Source organism: Phycomyces blakesleeanus (assembly GCF_001638985.1).
Source record: "Phycomyces blakesleeanus NRRL 1555(-) unplaced genomic scaffold PHYBLscaffold_12, whole genome shotgun sequence".
Lineage (NCBI taxonomy): Eukaryota > Fungi > Mucoromycota > Mucoromycetes > Mucorales > Phycomycetaceae > Phycomyces > Phycomyces blakesleeanus.
The window spans coordinates 1,061,322-1,074,178 of NW_017265145.1; the positions used below are offsets into that span (position 1 = coordinate 1,061,322).

Consider the following 12,857-nt stretch of genomic DNA (forward strand, 5'->3'; position numbering starts at 1 on the left):
GTTATGGGATTACTGTCACGAATTCGAGTACCAAGCTCATTTTCAGATCTAAATGTCTTTAGCAATGTCAGTCTACCATCCTTTGGTCGCCGCGGAAGCAATCATTACAGTGCGCTTGGTCAGGATGAACATGCTGATGTTCTTTTAGATGATTATGATGGTGGAGAAGAAAATCTTATTGACGATGTTGATGCTGACGAAGAGGACGCCGATGAATTTTATTAAGACAAAAAGTTGCTGGTTGTTATTCTCTTTTTTGATTTGAACGTTTTGTTTTGTACAACACTTTTATTCCTTTTATTTTCTTTTTTACATTCTTTATTCTCTTTATTATTTTATTTTTCTCAACAGCATAAAAGAGCAGGGAGTGAGCCCTTGAGATCTCCCCATATTACAACAGCAAAAAAATATGTAAGCGCATATGAATGCTGCTTAAACAGGACCTGCTCCACCAGGAATAAGCTGCAGAAAAATTAAACATGTGGATTAAATATACACAAATAACATTTGTTTTTGGGAGTTTATCCCTCGTTTTAATACTGAAATGAAACGAACTGAAGCATAACTTACAGCACAAATGTTATTTCCGTTCAAAAGGATCTGCTCGAGTGTGTTGGCCTTGTATCCTTCAGGTGTCTTTTCACTAAAACAATAAACAAATCCCAATAAATCATGTGGATCTAACCCAAGCTTTTATCTCTCTCTTTAACTTACTATTCCGTCACGTCTTCCAGAACCATGTCTACAAATAGAAAAATATTGAATAAATAAAGAACATGGCATTCCAGTACTTTAGGCTACTTACTGACAAAGTCATCAAAGCCAAGTAGTTTCCCAGTGAATTCCTTGTCATTCTTCATGACAACCCAAATTTGGGATCCAATACATTTGTCAATAAGCTCTGATAAAAAAAAGAGTAAAATAAAAAGACATGGTCGTGGTTGGTGAAATGCACACTACTTGGTGAATCGCATACCAAGTGGTAACAGTTGCGAAGTGGCCATGATGTGCGTGTATGATTATAAAACTCAAAAAAAAATCCCTTCAAAAAAGCAGGAATAAAATAAAATATAAATTATAGAGTCAAGGCAAGACTTCTTTAATTTTATATATATATTTATTTTTGGAACTTGGCGACTTTCTTAACGTCTTTTCCATATTTATTATTGACAATTAATGTCTTTTGATTGGCTAGACGAACAGTTGTCGTCGTCATCAAGCCGTATACTAAAGAAGAATTACTTTTATATGTATATATTAAGTATTTTATTTAATAAAATAAAAAGTAATAATATTTATATATATTTATATAACATTTATACTCTTGTGCGTGTGTGTACTGTGTATTGTGTATTATGTATTGTGTGTATTGCATATATAGACTTATATAATTATATTTATATATTTATATTATTTGGTCGTTACTCATTTCTATTTACTGTTGTTACTGCTGTTTGTGACGAGTCTATGCTTAATGACCACTCGAAGGACAGCGAGAGATTGGTAGTGCTTCTCCACCTGCAGACCAGAGTACAATCGTAATACCAGTTGTGTATATCATAGCTGTCAAGCCAAATATAATAATAATAATATCAATCGCCTTTTGCTTGAATGTGTTTGCGATTGCCTTGAGATGGAAGAGAGGAGGGAAAAAGAAGCAGAGAGGAACACAGCAAACGGAACCAATTAAAGATACAAATTTGTCAAGATCGGTTGATCCAGCAATGGCAATAGCAGCACACACTAACACCGTCAAGAATCTAAAGATGTTCTTTTCCCACTTTACCACCGTGTTGAACTTTCCTGACCGAGAAAATAGGCCAGTTTCAATAATACGGATTGCTGGGAAAAGCTGGAGAGGAATAGAAAGACATATTGCAAGCGCATACAGACCCTGAATAGTGTTGACTGTAGGTGTTCCTGGCATGTTCAAAAGAATTACGGTCTGGACATTGCTTCCAAAGGCTAGATAAGAGATAAAGCCCACAGAGAGAAACAGGGCTGTGATAAAGACCATAGTACCAGCCAGAACCTTTGGGAATTTTGAAGGATCCTTCATAGACTCTGTGATAGGAATAACGAGTCCGACACCTTCATAAGTAAATACAGCGGTGCCAATGAACAATGGGAAGGACGTGGTGTTGATTCCCCAGACAACATCTGCGACACCTTTTGCTGCAAGAGTAAAGAGGTCAAAGTAATAAAGATAAAGGAGACCGATGAGAATAAAGAGGTCTGCAATGAGCGCAAACACCGACAGTTTCTGAATCTTGCGGATCATTGCCAGCGGCACAAAGATAACGATTTGGCCTAGGATCAGGTACGAGAGCGGCACGCGTGTATCACATTGGGACACAGACTCTACCAGAGCTTGGACGTTCTGTGCTACAAAGACCATATAGGCACAAACAAATCCAATCTATACAGCAAGTCATTCAAATAATCTTCGGTTAGGTCAACTGACACAATCGATATAAAGTAGTCTGTTCATTTGACCTACCTGCGATAATGTAATGGCTATCAGTACAGCCAGGCGCATAAAAGGACCAAACAGGGCGCCGCCAATGTCTCCAAATGACACAGGCACACGGGCTCTTGTTTCGACCAACAATAGAAAAGTATAAAGAGAGACACTTGCAATAAGAGTCAAAACTGCGGATGAAAAGGCAAGTCCTCCGTTGTGGAAACTATCATAAAACACTCAAATGTTAGTAAATGAACCCCATGAGGTACTGACACTCCACCACACACGACATGTCAAATGGACCTACGCTTTAGGTAAGAACATAACACCTGTGAAAAAAAAAGAATGGTTAGCCGTCATTTAGTCAGGTACAAAACAGATGTCCATCATCATTGTGGAGACTTTACCCGTTCCGACAAAAGATTTAAGCAATAGAAACACTGCTTTCGCGGGTGTAGCTGTGCCCTGAACAGCATTAGGCTGAATATTAAGAACCAACGGTGTAGTCTCGGTAGCAAGTTCTTCATCTCTCGGAATATGACTTCTATCGTCACCTTCATCGTCACTTAGATCCTCACCACCAAAATGACCATATAAGGCTAGAAAATCTACAAATGTGCGTGTCATCCAGTTTGGTGGAGGTTTTCCTTGCCTGGCCGCTTGGTCGACAACAAAGTGGCGGCGAAATCCTCCGGGATCCTTTAGGTTAGCCAGAGTATGATTCCCTGGTATTTGGCGAGGGAGAGAGACCGATTGAGAACGATGTCGTCGAGCGGCTTGTTCGTTCTCGACACCTTCAGTCCATTTGTAGATATCATGAGTGATAGCTCCTCCTGGAAGTTGGTGTACTGAACGAGCTACAGAGCTTGATTCATCTGTATCTTGAGTTGTACTGTGACGTGGCGAAGAACTGAGTATCGAAGAAGCAGGCGAACGGTCTAGAGTATCAACAAGATGCCTTTTGACGATACTTGCCACTTGATCTTCGGGTAAGTCCACCGAAACAGTATTGTCTAGATGGTTGTAGGCTGCCATCGACAATGGTCGGAATATACTAGTTGTGTTTGTCAGCACCCTATCAAGGTCATGGCTATCCAGTGTTCGACTAGATTGACCACCAAGGCTATGTACAGGTGAGGAGGAATAGAGACCAGATGGTAATGGGGACTCTAGGCGGGCAGTAGAATATTCGCGAGAGAAGGATGTAGACAAATCATCCCCATCGCTGTCATGAAGTGGTTTGTAGTTGTGCTTTGCATTTACAGGCAATGGAGACGACATAAGTTAATAAAATAAGAATAAGAATAAGAAGAAGAACGTGAATAAAGCAAGATTGGACTTCTCCTGATTACATTCTTCTAAATATATTTTATTTTATTTTTATTTTTATTTTTATTTTTATTTTTATTTTTATTTTATACCCAAAAATAAAATTATGTATATATATATCGCTTTTACTGGCTATGCAAAGTGCTGCAGTCTATGCAATTTGAGTATGACGTTGGGGTACAAACAGCCCGTTGATGATATGATCATGATAAAGAGTTAATCCTGTGACAAGATAAAGGACTTCTTTATATAATTATATATAGGTTTTATAAAAAAAAAAAAGGGGGGGGGGGGGGGGGGGAGGATTCTATTCTTTCTTTGTCTGTTTCTTAAGACCAGTCATTGAGGCAGCACTAAGAGGTCTTGGAGGTGGTGGGACAACTGGTGTATGTTGTTCAGGAAATCCTTGGTTGGTTGGGCGATGGTAGTTGGTAGTAGGAAAAGGTGTAGGAGGTGTATGGAAGAATCCCTTTGGCTGGGAGGCATCTGTAGCTTTGTTGCGCGACTCATTCTCAAATTCAACCTGAATACAGACTTCCTTGAGACCATCAATATGGCTCATCAGTAATTCACTGGCTTTACGTCGAATATCCTGGGTATTTACACCATCCTTGACCTGAATTTGCACAGAGCCTACCAAAGACTCGGCTTCATTCGGCCAAAACCGAGGCAATGAAATTCCTGCAATCCCTTGAACTTTTTTGAGCTCCTCTAAAGTGCCATGGACTTGATTCACGACACCATCTTCTAATTCCAGCATCAAGACAGCCGCTGATTGACGGATCAACGGAAGCACGGACAGAATAATAAGTACGGCAATGAACATGGACGCAATGGGATCAAATCCAGTCCAACCAAACCATTGGATCAATAGTGTGGAAACAATTACACCTACAGAGCCAAGGGTATCTGCCATGATGTGTAAAAACACACCTAAAATACAACGTCAGCATTTTAAGTGAGTATTATTTCCTTCCCTTCACCTTTCTCTTTCTCTTTTATTTATTTTATTTTTATGTATGCATCTTTAAATTATTTTCATATTTTCATATTTTTATACCTTGCATATTAGCACTGTGTCCGTGATGATCGTGTCCGTGATGATCGTGTCCATGACCATGACCATGGCCATGACCATGGTTAAACGCAAAAATTCCAACCAAGTTTACTACCAAACCAACAAAACTCACGAGCAGTAGACGCTGAGTGCTCATCTCTGGAGGGTTAATTAGACGCAATACAGCTTCCACAAGAATTGAGATGGAGATGAGGACTAAGAATACGCTGTTGAAGTAGGCTGCAATAGTTTCGATTCGGTTGTATCTATTATTGACAGATATAAGAATTTGGTATTTTAGAGACCTTAATTTAAAGCACATAGATAGATGGTTTCTCTTTTCTTTTTGATAATAGATGAATATGTATTATGCCCTTGATTATTTGATCAAGACTCACCCATAAGAATATTTTGCGTTGGAAGGCCATTTTCCCATTACTGATGCGAACAGACCAACTCCCAATGCAAGACAATCAAAAAACATATGAATGGCTATCAAAAGCAAAAATAAAAAATAAAAGTAAAAGATGAGCCAAGCTTATAAGGATGGTTTGATAGTATATATTGATAGAAAAAAAAAGCATGATGGCTGATATAAACCTTACCATCCGAGATCAACCCGAGAGAATTTGTCCAAACGCCATATGCGAGCTGTACAAACATATATGATAGATTGAGAAGAAGGAAAAAGAAAATCTGTTTGGAATCCTGGTTCTCCATAATGATGCTCAACGAATGCTTTAAGAATCCCAATGCGGATGTTGTGGAGGCATCAAAAACCATACTTTTTCCAAAGCCCATCTCTGTCGAATCGACATGGGTTGGCAGGTCGAGTACCGATGAGGAGAACATGGGAAAATGTTTTTTAATATATATATATGTAGAGAAAAGAAATATATATAGATATATGGATATATATATAAATACAAATGAAGGACTTGCAGACAGAAAGGGTAAGATAAAGAATTCCCCTTTTTTTAAAAAAAAATAATAAAAAATAAAACGATGAATGAGCTTTATTGAATTTGATCAAATGCGGTGACAATTTGGAAGGCCGCGCTTTCTGGACCCAAAAGCGCGTTTCCAGGGCGGTCCGAGATGACAACCTGGAAGCCTGCTTGATGAGCGGCCAAGATTTCTATTCAAAGAGTCGTTGTTATTACTTTTAGTTATTTATTTAGAGGGTATCAGGTTAGAAAGAATCTGTGTTTACCTTTAATGTTATCTGTTACAAACAATATCTGCTTAGGATCTTTTGAAATGTCCTTGGCAATATTCACATAGGATTGAACTTCAGTTTTAAGTCCAATGGTAGTATCAAAGTAACCACTAAAGTACTGGAGACAATGATAAAATGCATTAAATATCACAGTAGGAGACCTGAATTTTGTTCTCTTACTTCCATAATATTTCCCTTGTCAGAATATCCAACTAGCAACTTTTGAGCTGGAACGCTTCCAGAAGAGTAGATGTAGATCTTCTTTCCAGAATCTCTCCACTTGTTGAGAGCAGGTACAACATCGTCATAAACCCTGTAAGGTACAATTGTTTAATTAATGTCGAATATATTTATAAAACATCTTTAAAATCTACTTACTGGCCACGGAGCTCTCCAGAGCTGTAGCCTTCTTTCCACATATACCCCTGGAATGCCTTGAGAGCACCAATCTTACGGTCGGCTGCCATTTGCCACTCAATGTTCTTTTTGATAGCTGCCTTAATTTTCTCAGGCGATCTTTATGAAGGAATTGGGATAAGCAATGGTTCTTTTTTTTTTAAAAAAAAAAAAATAACCAAACAAACAGAACTTACCCATCAGTGGGAATTAATACAGCTTCAGGGATACCATTTTCAACGTCATTTTTTGCCTATAAAAATAACCACCACACGTCAATATACAAAATAAAGGATAATTCTTTCGCGCCACAAGTGATATTTATATACCTGTTCGCGCAATTGAGCAATGTGCTTGTTTAAATCTTCAGATCCCCAAGTTCTAGTAAGGAAGGAGTCAAGTCCCTGTGTTACAAATGGGAACTGCAATAATAAAAGATTAATATAATAGTTTATTTTTTATATTCGGAAAATATAAACTCAATGGTTGGGAATCATACCAAGATGTCCTTGACAAAGGTAATTGGGGTAATGGTTCCCTCAATGTCAAGTACAACGGTATCGTAGTTGGTCATTGTAAAAATAGCAGTACAGATATTAAAGTATATTGGCCTATAAATCCACCATTATGATAAACCTTTTTTTAAAAAATAAATAAATAAATTAAAATTAGCCATGATCAGACCTCTCCTTGACAAGACAACAGTCACATAACGTTGGGCCAATAATCCCAACAAGTTTATTAATATAGTTTTTTTAAATACTACTTGTATGTTTTTAATGCAATATATGTTATGGCTCGAGAATACACTTTTAATAATGTTTCAATAATAGAATTATTATTATAAAAACCCATTTTTAAGAAATTTAGTGCGTAAAGAGTCTGTATTTTAAATTAAAGAGCTTGTTCTGTTGCTCCAATCCCAGTAATGAAAATGTATAAAAATAAACGTTGTCGATTAAAGACAAGTGTACACGTGCTGTAGATCAGACCATGTATTTGACCACCTACTTCTTGATACAGTTGCTTTTTAACCTAAATGCCAGAATTGGTCACGACTAAAAAAAATTAACGACTGGATATTATGAGAGAAGTTTTTAAATGGATTCCCAAAAATAAAAATTTCAATTTGTATTTACATTGATATTCTCAACAGCTAAGAGAAGCTTAGGGTTATATTACTTGCTATAAACTATTGAGAATATCTACTCTTGAATTAATATACATACTAAATCTCATAATTAAGCACACTGATTTCCTGTATAGGCACAGACCATCTGTATTTTTATACGCGATATATATATATATATATGTATTATTTTAATTTCTAAAAAGAAAAAAGAAACTTTTAATTAGATAATACAATATCTGTGTGTACGTGTGTCCGTGTGTCCGTGTGTTTCTTTCAGCAAAATAAGAAGAAAAACTTAGCAAAAATCGCAAGACTTATATATGTATAGTTATTTACTGTGATAATTTATTGAGAGAACCCCAATATTTTGGCCATCTGATTGTCTGTAAAAAAAGTTTAAACAATGGACACAATAATATAGACTATAATATTCTTTGAGTTTATAAAAGGCATGGCTGACACGGTGTTTATGCCTTTAGTTGTCCATACAAATTCATCAAATCTGAATTCCTGAGCTTAGAGTACCAGGTTTACAAATTCGGGGTATTTTATACTACGGGAAAATTAAAGTATTTATTATGTAAATAAAGCCAGAGTTTAATTTTATAAGATAATTGAAAGAAAAGCATAGGTCAATAGGTTTAGGAACTATAGTCATATATAGGTATCGGAAGCCAATACCAAAGAGTAAAAGAGACAGTCTGCTCCTTGTGGTCATCCTGTCAACCAGCGCACTCAAATATGTACATATTTCAAGCCAGAGAACTCGGTACATCTCCTAAAAGTGTATCGGTAACCTCAGTTGAGATCTTGTCAGATTCAAGCGTAATTATATTTTCCGGACCGGGCTTAGCATAAGATGTTTTGTATACTTCAGGTAGATAGGATAAACGTGTGTTCAATATATCACAATTTTCCCAATGTGGAGACTTTTCTTCATTTTCCAAAGGTTTACGAGCCCAGGCAACATGTATGTTTGTAAATTTCATTTCATCTTCCATCTTCTGAAGAGCTGTTTTCCACTCAAGGTCCCATTCAGCTTCAGTACATTCTATTCCGGGTAATATACTTGGTTTGAGTGACTCGACCAAAGACGCGAGGTTCTGTTTCCACAACGTTCCTGACAATAAAATAAAAGTATTAATACTGGAATTCCAAAAAGAAATAACTAACAGGTAGCTTAATAAAATACAAAAACTTCGTTTCTGGAAAGAAATTTAGTGGTTATACATGCCTATCTCAAACCCCCAACTTCCGATTGGGATAGATACATAGCGGGTGCCAATGTCGATAAACCCTGCACAATCCAAGAGTTGGTTTAAATATGAGCTGATATCAATATTGAAGCCTCGAAGTACCAATTTATGGATTACTGTACGGAAGAGCAACTATTGTCAGTTGATATTAAGGGTATTCACAGGATAGTAGACTCTCTTGCCTTCTTTGACGATATATGAAGGATTGTCAATTTTAAGGTTAATTTCACTTTCAAGTATTTGAATGTAACCACCGGGTTTCGTTACTCTAAGAAGCTCTGTCATGACTTTTTCCCATTGGTTGTTAGTGAAAACGAGGGACTTTTGTCGTACATTTACAAGAGTAAAGGTATTATCTGGGTAATATAGCCCCTCAAGGACATCAGACACCTGGAATATGACATTCCCTTCGTGAGGAGTATCACACATTTCCTGGGATGATTTTGGGCTCAAAACTTCGGAATGAAAGTCGCTTGGGTCTTCAACTAACTCATCGTTCTCATCTTCTGATTTTGATTCTAGAGACAATTGTGGAAGGTGAGTTGGATTTACGACTTGATCTTGATTATGCTTTGTGTCTATAGGAAGTTCAATGTCTGCCAAGAAAATATCACAATGGTCTATCCCCACGTATTGGGACTTTGGATAAGCAAGTGCCATATCGACGACCTAGATTGTAAATATATTGATAGTTGATTTTAAGAGAGCTAGTAAGTTTTAGCAAATAAAACTCTATATGTATATGAAAAATATTACCCATGAACCTATTCCACATCTAATATAGACAGTTTCCATAATTATCATCAAGAATGAACATAACCAGAGTGAGAGCATTTGGTATCTTACCCAATGTCAATAACTTTTACACCCCCTTTGATAAGTTCATTTTCTACAGGAGCTAGTAGGTTTCTAGTATGATATTTTGTATGAGTAATGTTGTAAAATTTAGGTCTATTATATTACCCCGAAAATGCCCAATTGAATATGTATGATTGAATTCGGTTTCGTTCAAGCTCAGGGCTATCTGTTGGAAGTAGCCGATCTCTATCAACATCCTTTTATTATTTTTTATTAATAAAAAATGGATTAGTAAGCGTTTATAGGTAGCAGACAAAGTCCGTTACCTCCATTGTGGAGAAATGTCTTTCATAAATCCACTTTTGTTTATAGCTTGTGGGATATATATCACTAACTGGCGTGACTGACATGTCTTTTGTTATGATTGGAGTGGGGGGCATTAATTGCGCGATGTGCTTCAATTTACTGTTTTTTCTATTTCTTTTTTTCGTCAAATGTCTTTGTACTGTTTTCTCGGTTTTGGCCAAAGGTTTCAGAAATCGAGGGACATTTTTGAGATTGCCATTGGTTGCATGGTGAGATGTCGCTTTGATTATCTGTGAGATTTGTTCGTTTTCAGATGGCGTTTTTCGTGAATTTTTTGAGGATGAGTTTGCATTGCCCATGAGATTAAGTAAGCAATAGGTGTTTAGAAGAACAAGGGCCGTTTTAAATAGTATTTTAAGACAAGAGATAGATAAATATATATATATTGTTGTGGGATCATTATTTATATACACTTATTTTTCCAGCTGTTGTACTAACAATTTCATCACACTGTATTGGTCCTTTCTATTATGCAAACAGAAATCTTGGACTAGAGGAGTCCCAAAGTAGAATAATCAAATGGGGTTATTTTGTTACACGCTCCATAAGCCCACAGCCTCTCTTTAGTGACACCCAAGTATTAACAGAGGGTAAATAGAAGATATTTGGCTATAAGAGTGCATTGTAAAGCACATACAATTTACATGCTGTATCTGCTAAGCTACATAGTAGGACTGTCTTTCATAAAACATAAAAGAGTATTTTATTTGTGAATATTAAGAATATTACAAAATCAAAGTTTCATGTCTCTTTAAGCCAGACTTCATATACACAGCCTTTTTTATCTCTTTAATATAGACTCTTGGAAATGCTTTCTCTTTGATATATATGTTATCTATGAATATCTGTAGTTATACTAATTATGATATCAAATTTTGTGTTGGAGATTTTGGATTAATGTTTGTATATACGCCTAAAACTACGCTTGTGGTACATGAAAATAGTATTTCAACAATAGACACATTTATCGCTTATATTTCCCCATGTTCCGCGCTCTATGGCTATTTCAATAAAATTCTAGGTACGTTGAGTAGAAACTGTTGTTAATACACACATACACAGCAGAATCTTTACACTAATTGGTAAGTGCAATGAAGTAATCAAGGGAGGTTACTATAGAAAGTCTCAAGCACAAATCATACTGTAATGTACATATTACATAAGAAGAATAGCAAGATGCCTTAGTACGGACATGTTATTATGATTAGCTTAGATAGTGCTATTCTTTAGATCGATCTATTCAAGTGGGAAAAAAGTAGTAATATTGGCATAATTCAGTTCACTCCTTAAATTTAACTGTGTATATAGCTAGATAAATGATTGAAAGTATAATAAAGCTGTAATTAGACATATATTGCTTGATTATGAGCCATCACTTACTAGCAATTTGATCTAGCATGGTATACTCAATGTTCACTTGTATGCTAGTACATACTAAACACCATGAGATTTGCCAAGCGCCAGAATATTACTTATCAAATGGTATGTACATATATATTATAAACATCTGTACTAAGTAGCAGTATAACTATTACAGTCATGATATACAGAGTAACGACTTTAATCTTTATGGATAAACTTACAAATATCTCAAAATAATATTAAAGTCAAGGTTAACTAGAAAACCAGAGAGAAAGGGACTTTATTAGAGAAATGAATAAATCTGAAAATGAAACATATGTAAAGGAAGAAAGTTCTGGTACCAAAGACACTACCCTTATACCCTTCTTAAACCCCCAAAAATCATTTCAAAAATATCCAACTAAAGTTGACATTTTTATCTTTGTGTATACATATTTAATACCTTTGCAACAATTGGTAGTTCTTTTTTTTTTATTACTGGCATAGTTATTCACTCTTCCAACTTTATGAAAATATTTACATCTTATAGATATACAGATACAAAAATAACAGAACTACACCACATAAAAACAACACAATATTAGAGAAGGTATATATTCGTTTATTGGTTTGTTTATTGATTAAATAAAAGCCTTCAATATATATATCCTACATCTCCACCCAGGAAAGTTCATCGGTGCTCCACATCTTGTCATTGTGTTTTAAAATATCTTGTAAGAAAAAGGAAATAAATAAACAAACAAACAAACGAACGAACAAAAACACGTACCTGAAAAAGTAGACAATGGAATACGTTTTTACAAGTCCTATCCTGGGAGGGTAGTTAAAAGTATAATAATGGAGCCCAAACGTATCTCACGCATGCGATACCAAGTGGATTAGCTTATGGAAGTTAAGTACGGCTATTTAACTGTCAAAGAGGAAAGAGGACGCAATGCTTTTAAAGCCACATCTTCTAACTAAACTAATATCTTTGCAGCTCCTAGTCTCGTATTAAAGATCATAGACACCTTCAGAGCTCAGTCAGGGTTTCATAGGCTAGTCATATTGGGGTAAACCTTGTATATACAAAAAATATGGGGAAAGAGTGCTATGATGTTTTGTCTTGCTGTATATGTTGAAACTAATACGTATTCAGTAAATCAAGTCCAAAAAATACCCGTAAGTTCCTCGAGTTATGTGGGATAGCACTACGGTCTGCACATAAAGAACTTAACGCTCCTTCGGCCTTGTTGGCAGACAGCAAGATTCCCCGTACGATCTTTAATGAACTCGATGGTTGGAGTCTACCCTTTCTTTGGTAAAATTATGCAAACAAAACACGTTGGCATCTTTGCATGTCAAGTATGTAATTAATAGAGGTAATTAGCAGAAGATTTGTTCACGCAAGGATTTGAATGTCTTTTTAGGGCCTTGGTTATGTGTGACTGTCAGTATTTTGCGAAGAATAAAAGGTTATATTATGGTCAAGATTAACG

General features: G+C 36.0%; 6 protein-coding genes across 6 annotated transcripts; 1 reads left to right on the forward strand and 5 right to left on the reverse strand.

Annotated features, from left to right (window-relative positions):
• Positions 1-180: 180 nt before the first annotated feature.
• Positions 181-1,093, reverse strand: PHYBLDRAFT_31026 (hypothetical protein). Its single transcript, XM_018439970.1, has 5 exons — positions 977-1,093; positions 806-901; positions 715-742; positions 571-643; positions 181-462 (listed from the first exon to the last, which is right to left on the reverse strand). Exons 1-5 carry the CDS (start codon positions 1,002-1,004, stop codon positions 433-435), a joined length of 255 nt encoding a protein of 84 aa, XP_018291027.1. The 5' UTR covers positions 1,005-1,093; the 3' UTR covers positions 181-432.
• A 390-nt stretch (positions 1,094-1,483) lies between these two features.
• PHYBLDRAFT_97172 (hypothetical protein) lies at positions 1,484-3,307 on the reverse strand (the record flags this gene model as incomplete). Its single annotated transcript, XM_018444006.1, has 4 exons — positions 1,484-2,419; positions 2,501-2,687; positions 2,772-2,793; positions 2,872-3,307. Coding segments are annotated over 4 exons (1,581 nt in total), but the record flags the coding sequence as incomplete, so codon positions are not given.
• A 994-nt stretch (positions 3,308-4,301) lies between these two features.
• On the reverse strand, positions 4,302-5,573 carry PHYBLDRAFT_5506 (hypothetical protein; the record flags this gene model as incomplete). Its single annotated transcript, XM_018440196.1, has 4 exons — positions 4,302-4,726; positions 4,911-5,116; positions 5,249-5,342; positions 5,456-5,573. Coding segments are annotated over 4 exons (843 nt in total), but the record flags the coding sequence as incomplete, so codon positions are not given.
• A 269-nt stretch (positions 5,574-5,842) lies between these two features.
• PHYBLDRAFT_159056 (hypothetical protein) lies at positions 5,843-7,077 on the reverse strand. The gene is made up of 7 exons (XM_018433907.1): positions 6,965-7,077; positions 6,795-6,887; positions 6,663-6,718; positions 6,448-6,585; positions 6,250-6,382; positions 6,064-6,187; positions 5,843-5,988 (listed from the first exon to the last, which is right to left on the reverse strand). The coding sequence occupies exons 1-7, from the start codon at positions 7,037-7,039 to the stop codon at positions 5,867-5,869; spliced, it is 741 nt and encodes a 246-aa protein (XP_018291030.1). The 5' UTR covers positions 7,040-7,077; the 3' UTR covers positions 5,843-5,866.
• A 1,272-nt stretch (positions 7,078-8,349) lies between these two features.
• PHYBLDRAFT_187265 (hypothetical protein) lies at positions 8,350-10,333 on the reverse strand (the record flags this gene model as incomplete). Its single annotated transcript, XM_018439358.1, has 7 exons — positions 9,978-10,333; positions 9,817-9,908; positions 9,700-9,762; positions 9,610-9,628; positions 9,016-9,522; positions 8,828-8,985; positions 8,350-8,743 (listed from the first exon to the last, which is right to left on the reverse strand). The coding sequence occupies exons 1-7, from the start codon at positions 10,314-10,316 to the stop codon at positions 8,350-8,352; spliced, it is 1,572 nt and encodes a 523-aa protein (XP_018291031.1). The 5' UTR covers positions 10,317-10,333.
• A 1,127-nt stretch (positions 10,334-11,460) lies between these two features.
• PHYBLDRAFT_65082 (hypothetical protein) lies at positions 11,461-12,683 on the forward strand (the record flags this gene model as incomplete). The annotated part of the gene is made up of 5 exons (XM_018441395.1): positions 11,461-11,499; positions 11,909-11,968; positions 12,011-12,092; positions 12,359-12,431; positions 12,518-12,683. 5 exons carry the CDS (start codon positions 11,461-11,463, stop codon positions 12,681-12,683), a joined length of 420 nt encoding a protein of 139 aa, XP_018291032.1.
• Between the last annotated feature and the right edge of the window lie 174 nt (positions 12,684-12,857).